The 19,939-nt window shown below is 40.8% G+C and overlaps 1 protein-coding gene across 1 annotated transcript; it reads right to left on the bottom strand.

Moving 5' to 3' along the window:
• Positions 1–409: 409 nt before the first annotated feature.
• Positions 410–19,614, bottom strand: LOC115155664 (protein phosphatase 1 regulatory subunit 1A). Its single transcript, XM_029702519.1, has 6 exons — positions 19,248–19,614; positions 18,234–18,300; positions 12,378–12,397; positions 11,877–11,943; positions 10,918–11,106; positions 410–1,324 (listed from the first exon to the last, which is right to left on the bottom strand). The coding sequence occupies exons 1-6, from the start codon at positions 19,326–19,328 to the stop codon at positions 1,221–1,223; spliced, it is 528 nt and encodes a 175-aa protein (XP_029558379.1). The 5' UTR covers positions 19,329–19,614; the 3' UTR covers positions 410–1,220.
• Between the last annotated feature and the right edge of the window lie 325 nt (positions 19,615–19,939).

Below are 19,939 nucleotides of genomic sequence, written 5' to 3'. Positions count from 1 at the left end.
GAATGCACAGTGTACTTTTCCCTCCGTGTAGTTCATTACATGTTTAATAATGAAAATACCTACCAAAAGGAGAACATGGATGTGGTTTACTTCTGTGCATGTTAAAAAAGTAAAATAAGTAGCATATCTGGACGTGATTTACAGTAGATATATCTGTCAACACAGTCATACACATGATGTATAATCCTGTAATATGATTCTGGCCCGCGATGGCAAAAATATATTATAATGTGGCCCTCCATAAAAAATAATTGCCCAGGCCTGCTCTAGAGGTAATATTGGAACGTTGGCCTCTAATGTAACTTAATATTACCCACTTGGGGGTGCTGTTGCATACCTTTCCCCTTGTAATGCTGTTTACATACAGTTACACTCCCTTAATTGATACAAGAAATACACTGACTACATATATGGGTACATATTTTTATTTTGTGTTATGAAATCTTCCCATAATTAATTTGCTGAGATAACAGTTAGCCTACTAAAATAATGATGCCTGCCATTCAGAAGAGAGGGTTTGGCAATAGATGTTGTTTTACGTGTTGATGAGACTTTAGAAATGACATTTGTCATTTTTGTACAATAATGAATGTTGAAAAAACATACAGGTTTTGCCAAGTGTTCATAAAATGAGTAACTTTATTAGGACTTAAGACACTCCAGAACTCCAGAGAAGACCCTTGTTTGCAGGACATCTTTGTTCATACCTCAGAGTACTGTAGTACACAAGTCTGCTATACTGTATGCACAAAAGCCCAGTTTCAGTATAAAATACTACAAAAATATATGTGAAATATCAGCAAGTGTTTTTACATTATGAGATGACAATGTGAGATGCCAAAAATAGAAGTAGATGTTATTTTCTTTTATGAGAAAATGAAAACTAAAATCTGTATATTTCCAGTGAACATTAACTGCTTATCAGTCAGAATTGCTGTTGATATTCCCCACATACTCTCTTATTACAATATATAACAATAATCAACCATACATAACCAAGACTTAAAAAGAAGAGTTTGAGATACAGAGAACTTAATTAAATTGTCCTTTCTTGACCTCAACAATACAAGGCTGAATAAAATGGATTATCAGGTTAGAAATGATAACCTGATCAAGTTTAGATCCATTTCTAACCAACAGTTCTTAACCCAGTCATGTGTTTGAACTTTTAACCATCAGAAACATGGATCTACAGTTTGTGTTCCTCTTCACTTTGGATCCTAGTTCTTCTGCTTGTCTTCCTCCTCCTCTTTCTCTTCCTCCTCTTTCTCTTCCTCCTCCTCAGGGAAGGATACTTTTGATGTGGTCTTGAGCAGCTTGACCCCTGGGGATTGGACAGACAGAGTGCTGGATAGTCATGGGTGATGTGGCAGACTGTGACTGCAGTCACATCGGAGAGATCAATAAGTATGTTCAGTATGTTCTAACAGCTACTAGCTCTCACACTGACAAACACTGTGTCATGATCTACAAGCCTAAACTACAATAATTGCTGTCTGTGTAGTCCCCTTGCTGTCAAAGGATGAAACTATATGTCCATCAGTGTTGGGACTGTAGTAAGTGTTTCAGAGGATGATGCTGTGTTGTTGTGTGTAAGCATGATGCTGTTTGTGTCAGCATAGGGGTAACTGTCATCTGTCCTGTGACCAGACCATCTGTTAGTTAAGGTTACCAGAGTGCTCCTTGCAGTTACAATCAACAGCTCATGTTTCAAAAAGCTTTTTTCACTCTCTTGATAAACACTCAGTGATGACCACTCTTATGACTCAATATTCTTTCTGACTCATATCCGCTGACTACAATCTACATCAGTGGTGTAGTGGTTTACCCACCTATTTTTTTGTGGAAAAAAGCATTGAAAGTATAGGGAGCGTTACATTTTTCAACGCAAGCGGTGATTAGTTTACCCCCCCCCCCCCCGAAAATACAGTACATAGTGTGTGACTCACTAGACTTGACTATGTGAATTTGTTCACCCTCACCTCCTAAACAACAGTGTTGAGCTACATCTGTTACTAAGCATTCTACAAATAAAACAACATTGGCTTTTCCTGGCCTACTTGACTAGAGGACTGGCCTGGTCCTAGATCGTTGAGGTGTTGAGGTGACAAGGCAGCACATAGGCCCAGATTCCAACTCCAGTTAACCACACTGTAAATGGAACGTTATTCCTTTTTTAGGGCTTTTCTCTCTCTGTGTATTCTAACCCTGAACTTAAGCATGAGAATAGCATGAGATTCACCCACTATTCGTCTGAGGTGGAGCTTGAATAAATGAAGGTGGAGGTGTCTACAGCAGTGGAGGCTGGTGGGTGGAGCTATAGGAGGACGGGATCATTGTAATTTCTGGAATTGAATAAAGGGGAAGGTATGACATGTTTGACTCCATTCCATTTGTCATTCGAGCCATTACAATAAGACCGTCCTCCTATAGCTCATCCCACCAGCCAACTCTGCTCTACAGATATGCCATATTCTGTCCTTGACTTAATTCGCTAATTAATTCCACCACCTTTAAGCATGAAGAAACAATGAATATGGTCGAGTGAACCTACTGGTTCCAAGTGGAAAAGCATCTACTTTCTTTTTTCTATAGAGAACACCTTTCTACATGCACTGCTTTATTCATTATATTTTTTATCATTTTAAAATATATATTATTATTATGAACAAAACAAATACCAAAACAGAATTATACAAACAAGAGTACATAAACCTAACAGTTGGGTATTACATATCGAGATACATTTTCAATTAGCCAAAAAGTTTTATGGTACGTATTGCTTTTTTGTTTTTACACTGACTGATCATTTCAAAATAATATTTCAATTCTATCTTAAACAATGTGAAGAGCAGTTTGTACTACGCCCATTTCATTTATGGATAAAGAATATGCCATGAAAAATAATCAAATGAACAATGAAAGTTAAAATCAGGGTCCATATCATTTGGATCAAAATAAAACATAATATCAGAGTATTTCAAATGAACATGAACTCACTCCAAAATCATCTGACATAAGAACAGTCCCAAAATAAATGGTCAAGACTCTGGGTCACAACCACAAAATACACATTTGTTATCAATAGCTATTTTGAATCTGTGTATAATAAAGGTCTTTACAGGGTAGATTCTATTATTGAGTTTATATGGTATTTCACCTCATTAGATATAAAATATTTGCCAGACAACAACAAGACTTTGTTCCAGTTCACTTGTCCTAGGACTGCATTCTAGTATATTATAGCAGAGGGAATAGCAACATCTTGACATTGTTTTTTTATATACACATTATTACATTTATAGTTTAAAATGTCAATTCCTTCTAACTGTATTGAGGCTACAAAATCCTCAACAGTTGCACTTGGAGTATTGTTATTTTCTCCTAAAAGAAGAATAGCACCTTTAGGGACAGCTCTAACAACTATTTGATACTCCTCAGGAGTGAATGTAACATTGTGTGTTCTCATGAATTCTGGATAACAAGTTTCTCTTCCCTCAATCTTTTAAGTTCAGACATTTCTTTACCTCTCTTCATGGCTGTTTGTCGTATTTCATACTTCATTAATTCCCAATAAGTCTTAAATAGTTGGGCTTTCTTCCAATTGTCTTGTATAATATCTTTGGCATCCATCTTGAAATGATCATCTTCCAACAGTCTACTATTGAGTTTCCTATAACTCTGACTGGTTTATTAACATCAGAGCCATTCATATTTAAAGATAAGAATATATCTTTATGATCAGTAACAATTTATGGATCAATTGATACCCTGACTCATTCTTGACATGTCCTTGTTACTCCAAGTGAAGTCCTTTTTATCTGGATATTTACATCTCCAAATATCGAATAATCCAAGACCAAGACATAGATTATTAAACTCAGGATTAACAATGCTGGATCTGTTAGTTTTCACTTCTCCATAGATAAAGTCAACAGATTTTTTTGTATGGCCTCAATTTTCATCCTATTTTCCTTAGCCGTGTCCTCCAAGCCATTTGCCCTTTCATCTATCTTTGCTGTCAAAAGCATCACAATATTGTTTTGCATCTCAAGAGGTGACACCCTCTTGCCCTCCCATCTTTTTCCCCTGGGGCTTGACTGGAGTGTAGTGGTCGTAAAGTAAAGCCTGAGCTGGGGACTGGAGGGGTGCAAGTTGTCAGCATTGTTGTCCGTGCTCACCACATTTTCATCACCCACGGCAGTATTTCCCCCCACAGTTACATTCCGAAGAGGAGTACCCAAAACCATACCATCTTTTGCGGTTAATTGTCCATCTGATGATTGATCAATTTATTTTATTTTGGTTCTGGAAGTTTTCATGTAGACAATCTCGTTTTTGAGCTAGCTAGCTGATCTGGCTATCTAGTGTTGTCGCTAATTGAATAGTTTGAGGTGAATAACTTGCAGAAAGTAATCAATTACTTTGGTAAACAAACTACACCATATTGATACAGGGTTTTATGACCTTAGAAATGACCACATGGTCCTATTTGGGTGAGGAAATCCAATAATTCCTTCAGCTACCAAAAACGAACGCATCTGCACTGTCCACCGTCTTGCTCGCCTGCACTGCTTTATAATGTGTTGATAAATGTATCATGTTACATGTTAGACACTATCGGGCGCCACCGTCGGTAATACCCACATACATTCATTTTTGCATCATTCCATACGTTGACCTTTTTCCCCCGCTGTCACATCCTTGTAAATTGTTCCTAAAGGTCGCTAGCGTTAGTGGATCATGGCGCACGGTTCACGACAACTGGACCGTTGTCATACAATTCCATGATAGTGAGAATTAGGGTAGAGGATTATTGTTCGACATTCCAATATTTCATGTATTGAATTTGAATATGACAGCTTTCAGGATTAATCAAACCTCTGTATTTTGTATTCATCAATATAAAGTATTTCGTGCATAAGGACTCTCCAAACCGTTTTTTTTATTCATACAAACTTTCCTAACCCTAAAATGTGCATAAATAATTTATAAAATCAAAGTATTTGTATTCTTCCAGTTGGTGCTGAAATGGAGACGAATATGCATAGATGGCCTTCTTTCATTGATCCCTATAATCTGAACCTCTCGATGGATTTATTCTATTGAGTCTGTCGACAAAATTCTAATTAAAGGTGTAACGTATTTAAAGGGATGGTTAAAGATAAATGTAGTGAAAACCCAATTGACTAAAACCTCCAGGGGAAACTGTTGGCAAGCAAGTGGGAGAGTTTTCAACGGTTGAATGACATTTATTCAAGAGTGCGCAAATTAGACACACCTGCAGAGCGTGTTACGCGACTAAATAAGGTAAGTCTGAATACCAAATAGCCTCCTGAGAAATTCGTAGGTAAGGCGTGCCGATAGAGATTTGGTTCCAGCCTATTAGAGTACAGTAGACTTCCACATCAGGCCCGGTGTGTTGATGGGCTGTATGGTGTGTATGGAGCGAGATACCTGCCGATAGTTTGAACGTACCTATCGCTAGGATCGTAAGAAAATCCATATGTAATTGTTAGGAAAAGAAAAGCCATGAGTGAAACATGAAACGTAAATGTAAAATTACATCTGTGAACATACAAAGACCATGTTACGATTATGAACTAACATGTTAGGCTTGAACAAATATTGTGTTGCAATTCTGATGTACAATTTATACCTTTCAAAGTTTTGGCAGTTTCATCTCACCAACAAAAAATATATACACCAAACGCCCTGTAAGGAGTGCTACGCACACAAGCATAACACGGTATATAAAAAAACGTAAGTACGGGAAACTGAAAAGAGGTATCCTGCAAGTTTCCAAGTTAAAAGTCTCCATTCTCTATTACTCCTCAGTTGAGTTTACTTTGCATTTAGGTAGCTAATGTAATGGATTTGTTTGCCAGCGCAAGTCTAGATAGCACCATCTGTATTATGTTATGCCTACAACAGTGAAGTTCCAGTCTGCTACCTGTATCTCTACAGTATCTCTATATCTCTTATCTCTGGGTGACGTGGACATCACCATGCATGCACCTTATCAAAATATGACTAATTCAATATTGCACCATCCCATGTCTGCAATCATAACCAGTAGTATCTACCAGGATTTTTATTTTACTAGGCAAGTCAGGTAAGAACAAATTCTTATTTTCAATGACGGCCCAGGAACAGTGGGTTAACTGCCTTGTTCAGGGGCAGAATGACAGATTTGTACCTTGTCAGCTTGGGGATTTGATTTTGCAACCTTTCAGTTACTAGTCCAACTCTCTAACCACTAGGCTACCTGCCGCCCCGTATAATGAAACATAACCAGTAGGATCTACCAGGAATAATGAATCATAACCAGTAGTATCTACCAGGAATAATGAAACATAACCAGTCATATCTACCAGGAATAATGAATTATAACCAGTAGTATCTACCAGGAATAATGAAACATAACCAGTAGTATCTACCAGGAATAATGAATCATAACCAGTAGTATCTACCAGGAATAATGAATCATAACCAGTAGTATCTACCAGGAATAATGAATCATAACCAGTAGTATCTACCAGGAATAATGAATCATAACCAGTAGTATCTACCAGGACCAATGAATCATAACCAGTAGTATCTACCAGGAACAATGAAACATAACCAGTAGTATCTACCAGGAATAATGAATCATAACCAGTAGTATCTACCAGGAATAATGAAACATAACCAGTAGTATCTACCAGGAATAATGAATCATAACCAGTAGTATCTACCAGGAATAATGAAACATAACCAGTAGTATCTACCAGGAACAATGAATCATAACCAGTAGTATCTACCAGGAATAATGAATCATAACCAGTAGTATCTACCAGGAATAATGAAACATAACCAGTAGTATCTACCAGGAATAATGAATCATAACCAGTAGTATGTACCAGGAACAATGAATCATAACTAGTAGTATCTACCAGGAATAATGAATCATAACCAGTAGTATCTACCAGGAACAATGAATCATAACCAGTAGTATCTACCAGGAACAATGAAACATAGAATAATAACAGATGTTTGGTGAATCTATGAATTATGTATGACCACTGCTACTAAAAATAGTTTTTTATAGAATGTTTTGATATTTATTTCAGCACTCAATATGAATTTAAAATAATTTGACATGATTTATATGAATTGGGTTATATGAACATATGGACTTTAAAATGAACAAGGGAGAGGTTAAACGTAGGCTAAGTCTGGCATAAGCTTATTCCCACACTTTACAATAACTCTGTTGCAGTGGTCTTAGGCAGTCTTCGTATAGGCTATTCCCTCCATCGCGACACTGTTGCCCAGTTGAAGAGCTTGTGATCTCCATGCAGCACCACAGCACCATGCGCCTTCAGAAAAGCACCGCTCAGCCTCAGAAGATTCCCTTCTGGAGGGATTCAGCCATAGTCATTATACCTTAATGTAGGCCTATTTACCTACTAGCCAAATAAAGTGCAGAGCATGCATGATGCGTGTAACTCATCATTCCAACATATTTGAACATTTAATTCATCCTTCATTCAATTTAGTCAATGTGACATCCATTCAGTCATTTGTCTGAGTTGCAATAGGAACTAAATCAAAGAGAATAGAACACTCTTATCCATTGTTTATGGAAATCCATGTGTGTATTCAAAATTATCTAAGTTCTTTAGCCTATCACTTTAATAATTCAATGTTTAATTTAGACCTATCCAAATAAAAAATGGACCTTCATCTTGTAGGCATTTTAGGCTATCATTTTGGGTACTAGTGTCTTGCTGAACAATTTTAGAACTCTATTTGTGTTTTATAACTGTTTTTATTACAGTGCTCCCCTTAAAAGGAGACCTTAGCTCACAGGCCTAGAAATATAGCCTCTAAATAAAATGTAAACAAAATAGTTGAAGAAGCACCTGCAGTGGCTGATACGGAAAACAGATCCGGCAATAAGAATAGGCTATAGATAGTCTTGACCATTTGGGACCCCTTGGCTATTTCGATCAGGACAGGTTATAGCCTAGACTTAATCAATATTTGGTTTTGTCTCATTTATTGATAGGGATATAGCCTCTGCGTGATGGGGTTGTGTAATGTAAATGGGTTTAACAAGCCTACATACAGAGTGGAATTCACTAATACAACAGGAAACATGCCTAATATAAGACCTACAGTCCGTGCTCACAAATACTGGAAAAAGTGAGATTCATTAGGTTACATGATCACTACAGTAGCCCCATGCAGCTATAAAAATATATTATGCAATTATATGGCCATTAAATAACATGGCATGGCATATTTACAGTAAAGATATAAGCTTAGTATGCATAACCCATCATTAATTAGCTAAATATAAGGCTAATACTGCAGTGAATGTATTACTTGAAAGAAGTAGGCTAGGACATCTACTATATACAGTTGAAGTTGGAAGTTTACATAAACCTTAGCCAAATACATTTAAACTCAGTTTTTCACAATTCCTGACATTTAATCCTAGTAAAAATTCCCTGTCCTTAGGTCAGTTAGGATCACCACTTTATTTTAAGAATGTGAAATGTCAGAATAATATTAGAGAGAATGATTTATTTCAGCTTTTATTTCTTTCATCACATTACCAGTGGGTCAGAAGTTTACATACACTCAATTAGTATTTGGTAGCATTGCCTTTAAATTGTTTAACTTGGGTCAAACGTTTCGGGTAGCGTTCCACAAGCTTCCCACAATAAGTTGGGTGAATTTTGGCCCATTCCTCCTGACAGAGCTGTAACTAAATCAGGTTTGTACGCCTCCTTGCTCGCACACGCTTTTTCAGTTCTGCCCACAAATTTTCTATAGGATTGAGGTCAGGGCTTTGTGATGGCCACTCCAATACCTTGACTTTGTTGTCCTTAAGCCATTTTGCCACAACTTTGGAAGTATGCTTGGGGTCATTGTCCATTTGGAAGACCCATTTGCGACCAAGCTTTAACTTCCTGACTGATGTCTTGAGATGTTGCTTCAATATATCCACATAATTTTCCTGCCTCATGATGCCATCTATTTTGTGAAATGCACCAGTCCCTCCTGCAGCAAAGCACCCCCACAACATGATGCTGCCACCCCCGTTCTTCACGGTTGGGATGCTGTTCTTCGGCTTGCAAGCATCCCTCTTTGTCCTCCAAACATAACGATGGTCATTATGGCCAAACAGTTCTATTTTTGTTTCATCAGACCAGAGGACATTTCTCCAAAAAGTACGATCTTTGTCACCATGTGCAGTTGCAAACCGTAGTCTGGATTTTTTATGGCGGTTTTGGAGCAGTGGCTTCTTCCTTGATGAGCGGCCTTTCAGGTTATGTCGATATAGGACTCGTTTTACTGTGGATATAGATACTTTTGTACCTGTTTCCTCCAGCATCTTCATAAGGTCCTTTGCTGTTGTTCTGGGATTGATTTGCACTTTTCGCACAAAAATACGTTCATCTCTAGGAGACAGAACGCGTCTCCTTCCTGAGCGGTATGAAGGCTGCGTGGTCCATTGGGGTTTATACTTGCGTACTATTGTTTGTACAGATAAATGTGGTACCTTTAGGCATTTGGAAATTGCTCCCAAGGATGAACCAGACTTGTGGAGGTCTACAATTGTTTTTCTGAGGTCTTGGCTGATTTCTTTTGATTTTCCCATGATGTCAAGCAAAGAGGCACTGAGTTTGAAGGTAGGCCTTGAAATACATCTACAGGTACACCTCCAATTGACTCAAATGATGTCAATTAGCCTATCAGAAGCTTCTAATGCCATGACATTTTCTGGAATTTTCCAAGCTGTCCAAAGGCACTGTCAACTTACTGTATGTAAACCTCTGACCCATTGGAATTGTGATACAGTGAATTATAAGTGAAATATTCTGTCTGTAAACAATTGTTGGAAAAATTACTTGTGTCATGCACAAAGTAGATGTCCTAAACAACTTGCCAAAACTATAGTTTGTTAACAAGACATTTGTGGAGTTGTTGAAAAACAAGTTTTAATCACTCCAACCTAACTGTATGTAAACTTCCGACTTCTACTGTAGATAGCGGAATAGGCCTAGCATAAATCAAAAAATACTTTCTATTTTGCAGCTCAGGAGGTTATTCTAGACAAGTCTCTTCTGTGTCTTTATCATTCTCACACAAGTAATTTGCTGAAGGCCCAAGCCTATACTCTGCCATCTACTGGTACAATATCGTTATTGAATACAGTTCTAAAACAAGCTCTAGATGTGGTGTATTGAGAAATGTGTTAATGAGTTTAGATTTAAAATGGTTGCACATAGCCAATGGGATTTGTATGCAGAGGTTGAGTTATTTAAATTAACAAATGACAATGGGGTTTCCGTTCTTGCATTGAACTAATTAGATTACGAGATGCAAAGATTGTTAAAGTTCAATGATGTATTGGGGAGTTGGGCTGAAGACACTATACAGAGTAGTAGACCGGAATGTGTTAAGGAGAACAATGAAATAAATCTGTTCCGTTTGTTATAATCATGCTTTGGAGTCTTCAGTAAAAGAACCCAGCATCTTAGGATGCAACACTAGACTTTTATTTTGAAAATGAAACCGGAAGCTGCAAAGCAACTCTAACGTCTGAGCTAGAGTTGCTTGATTGACTGGTTAACTTCAACTAGCTACTGTTTGTCTACTGACAAAAGTTTGTACATATAAAAAAAGATCTGTAAGCAAGTAAATGGTGACGTAAAGTAAGAATCGAACGTGTGAATGTTCATTCAGAGTCGCAACGTAGTACGTACGTACTAATTTAACATTTACCTTATGTTTTCACACATGGCTTTTCTTACGATCCTAACAATTTACGTATGGCTTTTCTTACGATCAAAACGATACATACGTTCAACCTTTTGGCAGCTATCTCACTCCATATGTGTGGAGTTAGGATGGCCTTACCTGGAGTAAAGGGAGGCTGGTGTTGGTAGGGGGTGTCTTTGCGCCTTGGTGTGTCTGCCAGTCGTGTCAGATCCCCTGATAGCTCATCTGCTAGGGCCAGTGTGTCTGTGTGGGACTGGGGCAGTCTGGTAGGACGCAGGCTGTCTCTGTCCTCACCGTGGCCTCTACAGCAGTCTGTGGGCTCTCTGCCTGTGGAGGACACACACAGTAGATAATAGAGGTCCAATGATCACAATTATAATGGTGTACTTAATTTGTACGGAAATTGGTCTCCTACTCTGATCTTAACCTTTGCTCTCCTGACTGAGAAATGTGTGTTTTCTATTTCCTTTCAGATTTTTTCTGGGAACACAGAATGTTGTTTTTGTGTTTCCGTAATTGCATTAATTACCAGTATAATCTGTAGCCCTATGCCTTCCAGTCATGTACAAAACTGGACCGATTATTTTACTGGACCATATTCAGCATGCAACTGAATTCAAGGCCATCCAGCCTGGGGTGTTTGGCCATGTTGGATATTTTCTAATCCACACACTAATTAACAACCCAGGTTTGTGAAGAAAATATTTATTGGACCATAAACAGGCTGCTGTGCTGAAATTAGTTGTGATCCTCTGTCCATATTGTCCGAATAACAACTATCTATTTGAGAGACATGCAGTAGGATGGTGTAGCTCTCTCTTTCCCCTGTCTATCACTGCAGCTAAAGTAGGATTGTGTAGCTTCCCTGGTCAGTCAATCAATATCTAATGTAGATTTACAGTGCTACCTCCTGTCTACGTCAGCACCTGACTAGCTCTGTCACACACTTCAGTGGTCTCTGTGGAGGTATAATGCTGACTACTGACGTTTCATCAGTGTTTCCTACACTCACCAGAATAAAAGGGAGAGTATGAACTAATGGCGCTTCCATCTCATCATGTTATGGCAGTTTGTGTGAACAAGGTTCTGTACTGTACCTTTCATAGTGGGTGGAGAGTAGACGCTGTGTTTCCTCTGAGCAGGAGACGACTCTGCACTCTGGATCTGGTGGTGTGGAGGGATGGAGGGATGGAGGGAGGAGGTGTAGAGGAGGAATGGTGCGGGTGGAAAAGAACAGCATGAGAACCAACAAGGCAGAACCAGAGATCCCATTTCACTGATGCTATTTCAGGAATCAATGACAACTGCATCAGAAATGCCTCCTGAACCAAATCAAATCAAATGTATTTATAAAGCCCTTCTTACATCAGCTGATATCTCAAAGTGTTGTACAGAAACCCAGCCTAAAACCCCAAACAGCAAGCAATGCAGGTGTAGAAGCAACAGCTAGGGATGAGGTTTTTGCAATCTGGCTATTCTGTCCATATCCAAGCATGCAACATTTAAATAAAAGTTGATTTTATGGGAAATGATAATTGTGACATGACATGAATTTGAAACAGAGCAGCCGGGTATGAGTGACAGTGTGTGTAACCTACCTCTCCTTGATGCTTGTCATCTGTGGGAGAGAAAAGCAGACAGTTAGTGATGTGCTGACTCCAGCCTATCTGTGTGTTGAGGCTCTGCACCCACCCACCCACCCACCCACCCACCGACCCACCCACCCACCCACACACCCATCCACCCACACACACACACAGCGTGTGACATGTGACGTGGTTGATTATAGACTAAGACCCTGGGAGAGATGGAGAGAGATAAGATGGTCACCATGAGGCTGAGAGTTTACGGTTCAGTGTCCAGATCACTGCTGACCTCAGGCTCTAATGGCTGACTGGTGACTCGTCCACTTTATTCCACTCCACCTCCATTGACATTCCTCTGAATTGAAATGGAGATCTCCAGCAAGCAGAGGGTGATTCATAGGGTGTCATTGAGGCAGTTCTGATGATGGGTTTTATCGCCATGAACATGACAGCTGGAGCTTCAAATCAATAACTAGCTGACCATTTTGTTGAATGAACAGCACTGGGCCATTGATAAAACCTTCTAGCCTTTGTTTGATGAGGAGAACACAATGACAGTACAAACATGTGAAACACACATGACCACGTTTATAAATGAATTGGACTGCATCACAGACAGGCCTATGTTTTATTCTGAAGGTCAACACAGTAGAAGAGTACATGAATGGAAACACAACATGTGAAACACATTAACATGACTAATTTGTTGAATGCATGGCAAGGGGCAACACACAAGCCCTGTATTGTACAGTATGTTGTCCTCTGAGGCCAGCTCCATGGTTTTCACAAATGATCTATCTGTTTGGGAGTGTTCAATTAAAGCCATAGGGCACTGCTTCTCAAATATTTTGATAACACATCTGGTTTTCAAGGATATAATTCTGATTCAGGACACACAATAATCCAGGGACACAACACACAACACTACAGTAAGGTTCAGTATCAGAAGTGGCCTCTCTTCAAGAGACACAGTTCAGATGACATTCACAGGGAAATATCAGCAAGACAAGGAGCTGTTTGTAGCTGAAATAATGGCTGTGTGAATAGTGAAAAGGGTCCCACGCACACTACCTACAGTATGCAGCTCACATACACAGACAGAGTTGAGCAAAACAAGTTTCACTCGACACAAGCAGACAAACTACAGCCAGACTACATTACAGTACACCACCCAGCACCATTCACAACACACAGACAGGGTAATGTAATTGTAAAAGGCCATATAGCATAAACAATTGATCAACTAAACAAAGAGCTTGACGAGACAACTAGGCTGGAGAAAACTGTCCATAAAGCCATTGACTACACGCATGGAGACGCGGGTGGAAAGAGGGATGGAGGGAGGGATGGAACCAGGCTCATGGCAGCAGTTCAAATCAAATCAAATTGTATTAGTCACATGTGCCGAATATAACAGGTGTTACAGTGAAATACTTACTTATAGGCCCTTAATCAACAATGCAGTTAAAAAAAAATATGAATAAGAAATAAAAGTAACAAGTAATTAAAGAGCAGCAGTAAAATAACAATAGCGAGACTATATACAGGGGGTACCGTTACAGAGTCAATGTGCGGGGGCACCGGTTAGTTGAGGTAATATGTACATGTAGGTAGAGTTATTCAAGTTACAATGCATAAATGATAACAACAGAGAGTAGCAGCGGTGTAAAAGGGGGGGCATTGCAAATAGTCTGGGTAGCCATTTGATTAGGTGTTCTGACTAATGACTAGGGGGTAGAAGCTGTTTAGAAGCCTCTTGGACCAAGACTTGGCGCTCCGGTACCGCTTGCCGTATGGTAGCAGGGAGAACAGTCTATGACTAGGGTGGCTGGAGTCTTTGACAAATTTTAGGACCTTCCTCTGACACTGCTTGATATAAAGGTCCTGGATGGTTGGCCCCAGTGATGTACTGGGCCACTCGCACTACACTCTGTAGTGCCTTGCGGTCGCAACCGAGCAGTTGCCATACCAGGCAGTGATGCAACCAGTCACGATGCTCTCGATGGTGCAGCTGTAGGACCTTTTGAGGATCTGAGGACCCATGCCAAATCTTTTTAGTTTCCTGAGGGGGAATAGGCTTTGTCGTGCCCTCTTCACGACTGTCTTGGTGTGCTTGGACCATATTAGTTTGTTGTTGATGTGGACACCAAGGAACTTGAAGCTCTCAACCTGCTCCGCTGCAGCCCTGTTGATGAGAATGGGGGTGTGCTCGGTCCTCTTTTTCCTGTAGTCCACAACCATTTCCAGTTACCTAAGTTTGCCATAAACCACAGACCTGGAACTGAGGAGGAAGAAATCCATGGATAAAAGCCAACCTGGGTCTGTGATGCAACACACACACACATACCGATGCCATTCTGACAATGTAACACCTCTAAACTGGCTCCTGGATGCAGGGCCCGAGCCTGGCTTCTGTCAGACTATTTAATTGCCACCCAATAGATGTGTGTTAGATGGTTTGTCACTGAGACAGGAGTGGCCCAAATGGCACTCTATTTCCTATGAAGTGCACTACTTTTGACCAGAGCCAATAGGGTCAAAGGTAGTGCACTATAGGGCCCTCAAACTCAACTCTGGACCTCGAAGCCAGTTCCACTGCTATTTTAAATTGTTCTCCTCTAATCAGGGATTTAGATGGGACACCAGGTGGGTGCAATAAATTATCACTTAGAACAGAAAACCAGCAGGCGCCGGACCTTGAAGGGTAAGAGTTGAATATTCCTGATATAGGGAATAGGGTTCCATTTGGGAAGCAGGCAAGAACACCCCCTACTCTCTGCCAGGAACTCTCTATGAGAAAAATATGGGCCAGCACACCCTCCATCAATTAACAATACCAACCCTTTCCCTTTCTCAGTACAATGGGATAGATACAACCTGTATACTGTTCAGGCACGCACAGCTTTCTATCAGCTTTGAAGTGTAAAACATACACCAGTGTTTTATTACAGACAGCTCCCGTACTCTATGTTACAGACACATCTCTAGTTTGGTCCTTATGGCTTCTTCTCACTGTCTCACTGTCATCCACAGCTGTGCCTGGGGGCTTTTGGCATAGGTCCTCCCAGTCTTACTCTATGGTGACCTTTCCTAAAGTATTGGGGAGGACCAGAGTGTGGACAAGGCAGCTTGTTTTGCTGTGACTGTGCTGCAGTGTATGAGTTGTGACTGTGGCTAAGCAGCAGGCTGTGCTGGAGTCTGAGCTGTAAGCTGTGGCTGTGTCACAGGGAAGGTATTTGTGCTGATGTCACATCATGACCCTCTCACACAATGTTCTGGATCTCTCACCCCAGGTTAGATTCCAATCTCACTGTTTCAGGATGACGCAACACAGACAGAGCATGCACCTTGCTGTGCACAGGCTTGCCTTTCTTTTTACTCTCTTCTGGTTACTCCCATTCACTAGGGCCGACATCACCCTCCATCTATCCATTCTATCACCCTCCATCCATCCTTCTATCACCCTCCATCCATCCATTCTATCACCCTCCATCTATCCATTCTATCACCCTCCATCCATCCTTCTATCACCCTCCATCCATCCTTCTATCACCCTCCATCCATCCTTCTATCACCCTCCATCCATCCTTCTATCACCCTCCATCCATCCTATCAACCTCCATCCATCCTTCTATCACCCTCCATCCATCCTTCTATCACCCTCCATCCATCCTTCTATCACCCTCCATCCATCCTTCTATCACCCTCCATCCATCCTTCTATCACCCTCCATCCATCCATTCTATCACCCTCCATCTATCCATTCTATCACCCTCCATCCATCCTTCTATCACCCTCCATCCATCCTTCTATCACCCTCCATCCATCCATTCTATCACCCTCCATCTATCCATTCTATCACCCTCCATCCATCCATTCTATCACCCTCCATCCATCCTTCTATCACCCTCCATCCATCCATTCTATCACCCTCCATCTATCCTTCAATCACCCTCCATCCATCCTTCTATCACCCTCCATCCATCCTTCTATCACCCTCCATCTATCCATTCTATCACCCTCCATCCATCCTTCTATCACCCTCCATCCATCCATTCTATCACCCTCCATCTATCCTTCAATCACCCTCCATCCATCCTTCTATCACCCTCCATCCATCCTTCTATCACCCTCCATCTATCCATTCTATCACCCTCCATCCATCCTTCTATCACCCTCCATCCATCCATTCTATCACCCTCCATCCATCCATTCTATCACTACCATCCATCCTTCTATCACCCTCCATCTATCCATTCTATCACCCTCCATCTATCCATTCTATCACCCTCCATCTATCCTTCAATCACCCTCCATCCATCCTTCTATCACCCTCCATCCATCCTTCTATCACCCTCCATCTATCCATTCTATCACCCTCCATCTATCCTTCAATCACCCTCCATCCATCCTTCTATCACCCTCCATCCATCCATTCTATCACCCTCCATCTATCCATTCTATCACCCTCCATCCATCCTTCTATCACCCTCCATCCATCCTTCTATCACCCTCCATCCATCCATTCTATCACCCTCCATCTATCCATTCTATCACCCTCCATCCATCCATTCTATCACTACCATCCATCCTTCTATCACCCTCCATCCATCCTTCTATCACCCTCCATCTATCCATTCTATCACCCTCCATCCATCCTTCTATCACCCTCCATCTATCCATTCTATCACCCTCCATCCATCCATTCTATCACCCTCCATCTATCCATTCTATCACCCTCCATCCATCCATTCTATCACCCTCCATCCATCCATTCTATCACCCTCCATCTATCCATTCTATCACTCTCCATCCATCCTTCTATCACCCTCCATCCATCCTTCTATCACCCTCCATCCATCCTTCTATCACCCTCCATCTATCCATTCTATCACCCTCCATCCATCCTTCTATCACCCTCCATCTATCCATTCTATCACTACCATCCATCCTTCTATCACCCTCCATCTATCCTTCAATCACCCTCCATCTATCCATTCTATCACCCTCCATCCATCCTTCTATCACCCTCCATCCATCCTTCTATCACCCTCCATCCATCCATTCTATTACCCTCTATCCATCCTTCTATCACCCTCCATCTATCCATTCTATCACCCTCCATCCATCCATTCTATCACCCTCCATCCATCCATTCTATCACTACCATCCATCCTTCTATCACCCTCCATCTATCCATTCTATCACCCTCCATCTATCCATTCTATCACCCTCCATCCATCCATTCTATCACCCTCCATCCATCCTTCTATCACCCTCCATCTATCCATTCTATCAACCTCCATCCATCCTTCTATCAACCTCCATCCATCCTATCAACCTCCATCCATCCTTCTCCCCCCAGACCTCTTATAGTAACACTCCATTTTGTGTACCCCATAAGAATAGTCTCGAGTCCTCATTCAACCCATATTAACAAAACTCCTTCATATGCCACAGCTCTTCATTAAATATCAACAGACGGATCTGAAAGAAAACACTTTATTGACATAATGAGATCGAGCCAAAAAGTCTTAATTCTTCTCTTTAGCAGTAAAACTAGAGTAAGTTGGGATACATACATAAACAAAACCCCCTCTAAACTCAAACCAGCCTCTACTGGAGCATAACAAAAAACAAAACAATTGTCACATGAAGACACATAACTTCCATGACAGTTTGTGAGTCATGCGGAGTGAAGCTTGGCAAATGGCTTCAACATTCCATTTCAACACAGGAAATAAAATAAATTCCAATTCCATTGCTTTTCAGTGAGGGAAATTACAATTGGAATTGGAATTTCAGTTTATTTCCGGAATTGAATGAATTGACCCCAACCCTGTTCCTCACTCAGTTGCAGTGTCTTACCTGCTGCAGTTAGGTCTGGTGGAAGATAGATGACATGGGTAGCTGGTGTAGGTCTCCTCTTACGGATCTGTTAGGTGGAGACAGGACATGGCGGGATAGGACAGGACGGGACAGTACAGGAAAGAGAGGTGTTCAAGTGTGGCGCTGAAGATAACTGGAGACAGGCAACAAGCACCAGTAACCCAGTAGCATATGATACAGACTTGCTGTGTGTGCATGTTTTACAAAGTGGTAGAGCAGAGTTTAGTGTCAATACAATCAATGACCTACAATACCAGTCAAAGGTTTGTACACACCCTACTCGTTCAAGGGTTTTTCTTTATTTTTACTATTTTGTACATTGTAGAATAATAGTGAAGACATCAAACTATGAAATAACACATATGGAATCATGTAGTAACCGAAAAAGTGTTAAAACAAGTGTATTTATTTAACACTTTTTTTGGTTATTACATGATTCCATATGTGTTATTTCATAGTTTCGATGTCTTCACTATTATTCTACAATGTAGAAAATAGTACAAATAAAGAAAAACCCTTGAATGAGTAGGTGTGTCCAAACTTTTGACTGGTCCTGTAGGTTCGGAGAGGGGTGGGTGAGGAGGTGGGGAGCGGGAGAGGTTGGCCAAAAATTGGAATGAAGCTATCTTTCTAAAATCACAATAATGACAAATAAGGATACAATCAAATAGTTAAAAAAAAAAAAATCCCAATCAATATTTACTCAAAGCACTGACAAGTTGTATTAACATTTAGGCAACTAAGATTGTGACAAATAAATCCAGAAAGTGTTGGGGGCAGGGGAAAATCCATGTCATAAAACATATTTTCCAACCAGGCATAATATGATCAAAGTAAAGCTTATTCTGCCAGTCAGGCTCAAGAGGAGCTAGCTCTTCACAGCCCCCACTCCTTCAACAAGCCCACCATCCCATCAACTTCACATTACCATGTCATAATGGTAAAAACATTTATTACCACCATATCGTGTCGAAACTGAATGTTCTTACTCACATGCTCCGATGCCTGAGGGTCCAGCTGACTCTGAAACACAGGCACAGAAAACTGGATCTTCTTAGGACTGTTGGAATCCATGTTTTGAGTGGAAAGAGAGAGTAGGAAAGAAAGAGAGGAAGAGAGGGGACTGCGTTGGGAGCAGCTGCACACAGCAGCAGCCTCTCTTCTCTTCTGTTCCGTTCCCTTCCTTATGAGCCCTGGGATAGCTTTACTGGACAGCCCAGCCTGCCTCCCCCTGTCCGAGAGAGAGGGAGGGAGAAAAGGAGAGAGAGAGAGAGAGATGCACCTCACAACCTCCTCTAGTGTCCAGTTCACTACCTCAGCAGTCTCCCTTCCCCCAGCTGGGTCGAGTGCTCTCTCTCTGTGTATAATGACACCGCAGCTCAGAAGTGCAATATAAGCCCCCGGAGGAACCAGGCTGGTGGAACGTTAATTATTGATAACCCAAGTTCAGGAAGTCACTGGTCTCTATACCCCCCTCTCTCTCCCCGGGGGAGGGGACTGAAAAATGCTAACATTCTGTGATGTATGCTCAAACCTGTCATGTTTCATAGTTTTATATTGAGCAAAACCCTTGAGTAACACAAGACAACACTCAAAACTCATGCCTGTACATTCAGACTGCTTATTGTGGTCTGAACTCAGCAGTTCTCTCTTAGCTCAGCAAGACTCACAATCCAAGAGAATGT

Source organism: Salmo trutta, chromosome 20 (assembly GCF_901001165.1).
Source record: "Salmo trutta chromosome 20, fSalTru1.1, whole genome shotgun sequence".
In the NCBI taxonomy this organism is placed as follows: domain Eukaryota; kingdom Metazoa; phylum Chordata; class Actinopteri; order Salmoniformes; family Salmonidae; genus Salmo; species Salmo trutta.
This window is presented reverse-complemented; position numbering and strand designations above follow the sequence as displayed.

Coding starts and splice junctions, on each gene's coding strand:
- LOC115155664 (XM_029702519.1), bottom strand. CDS start 19,328: ATGGATTCCAACAGTCCTAAGAAGATCCAGTTTTCTGTGCCTGTGTTT. Junction 18,301..19,247: donor ACCCTCAGGCATCGGAGCAT/GTGAGTAAGAAC, acceptor TCCACCTAACAG/ATCCGTAAGAGGAGACCTAC. Junction 1,325..10,917: donor CCAGCCTCCCTTTACTCCAG/GTAAGGCCATCC, acceptor TCCAATCCCCAG/GGGTCAAGCTGCTCAAGACC.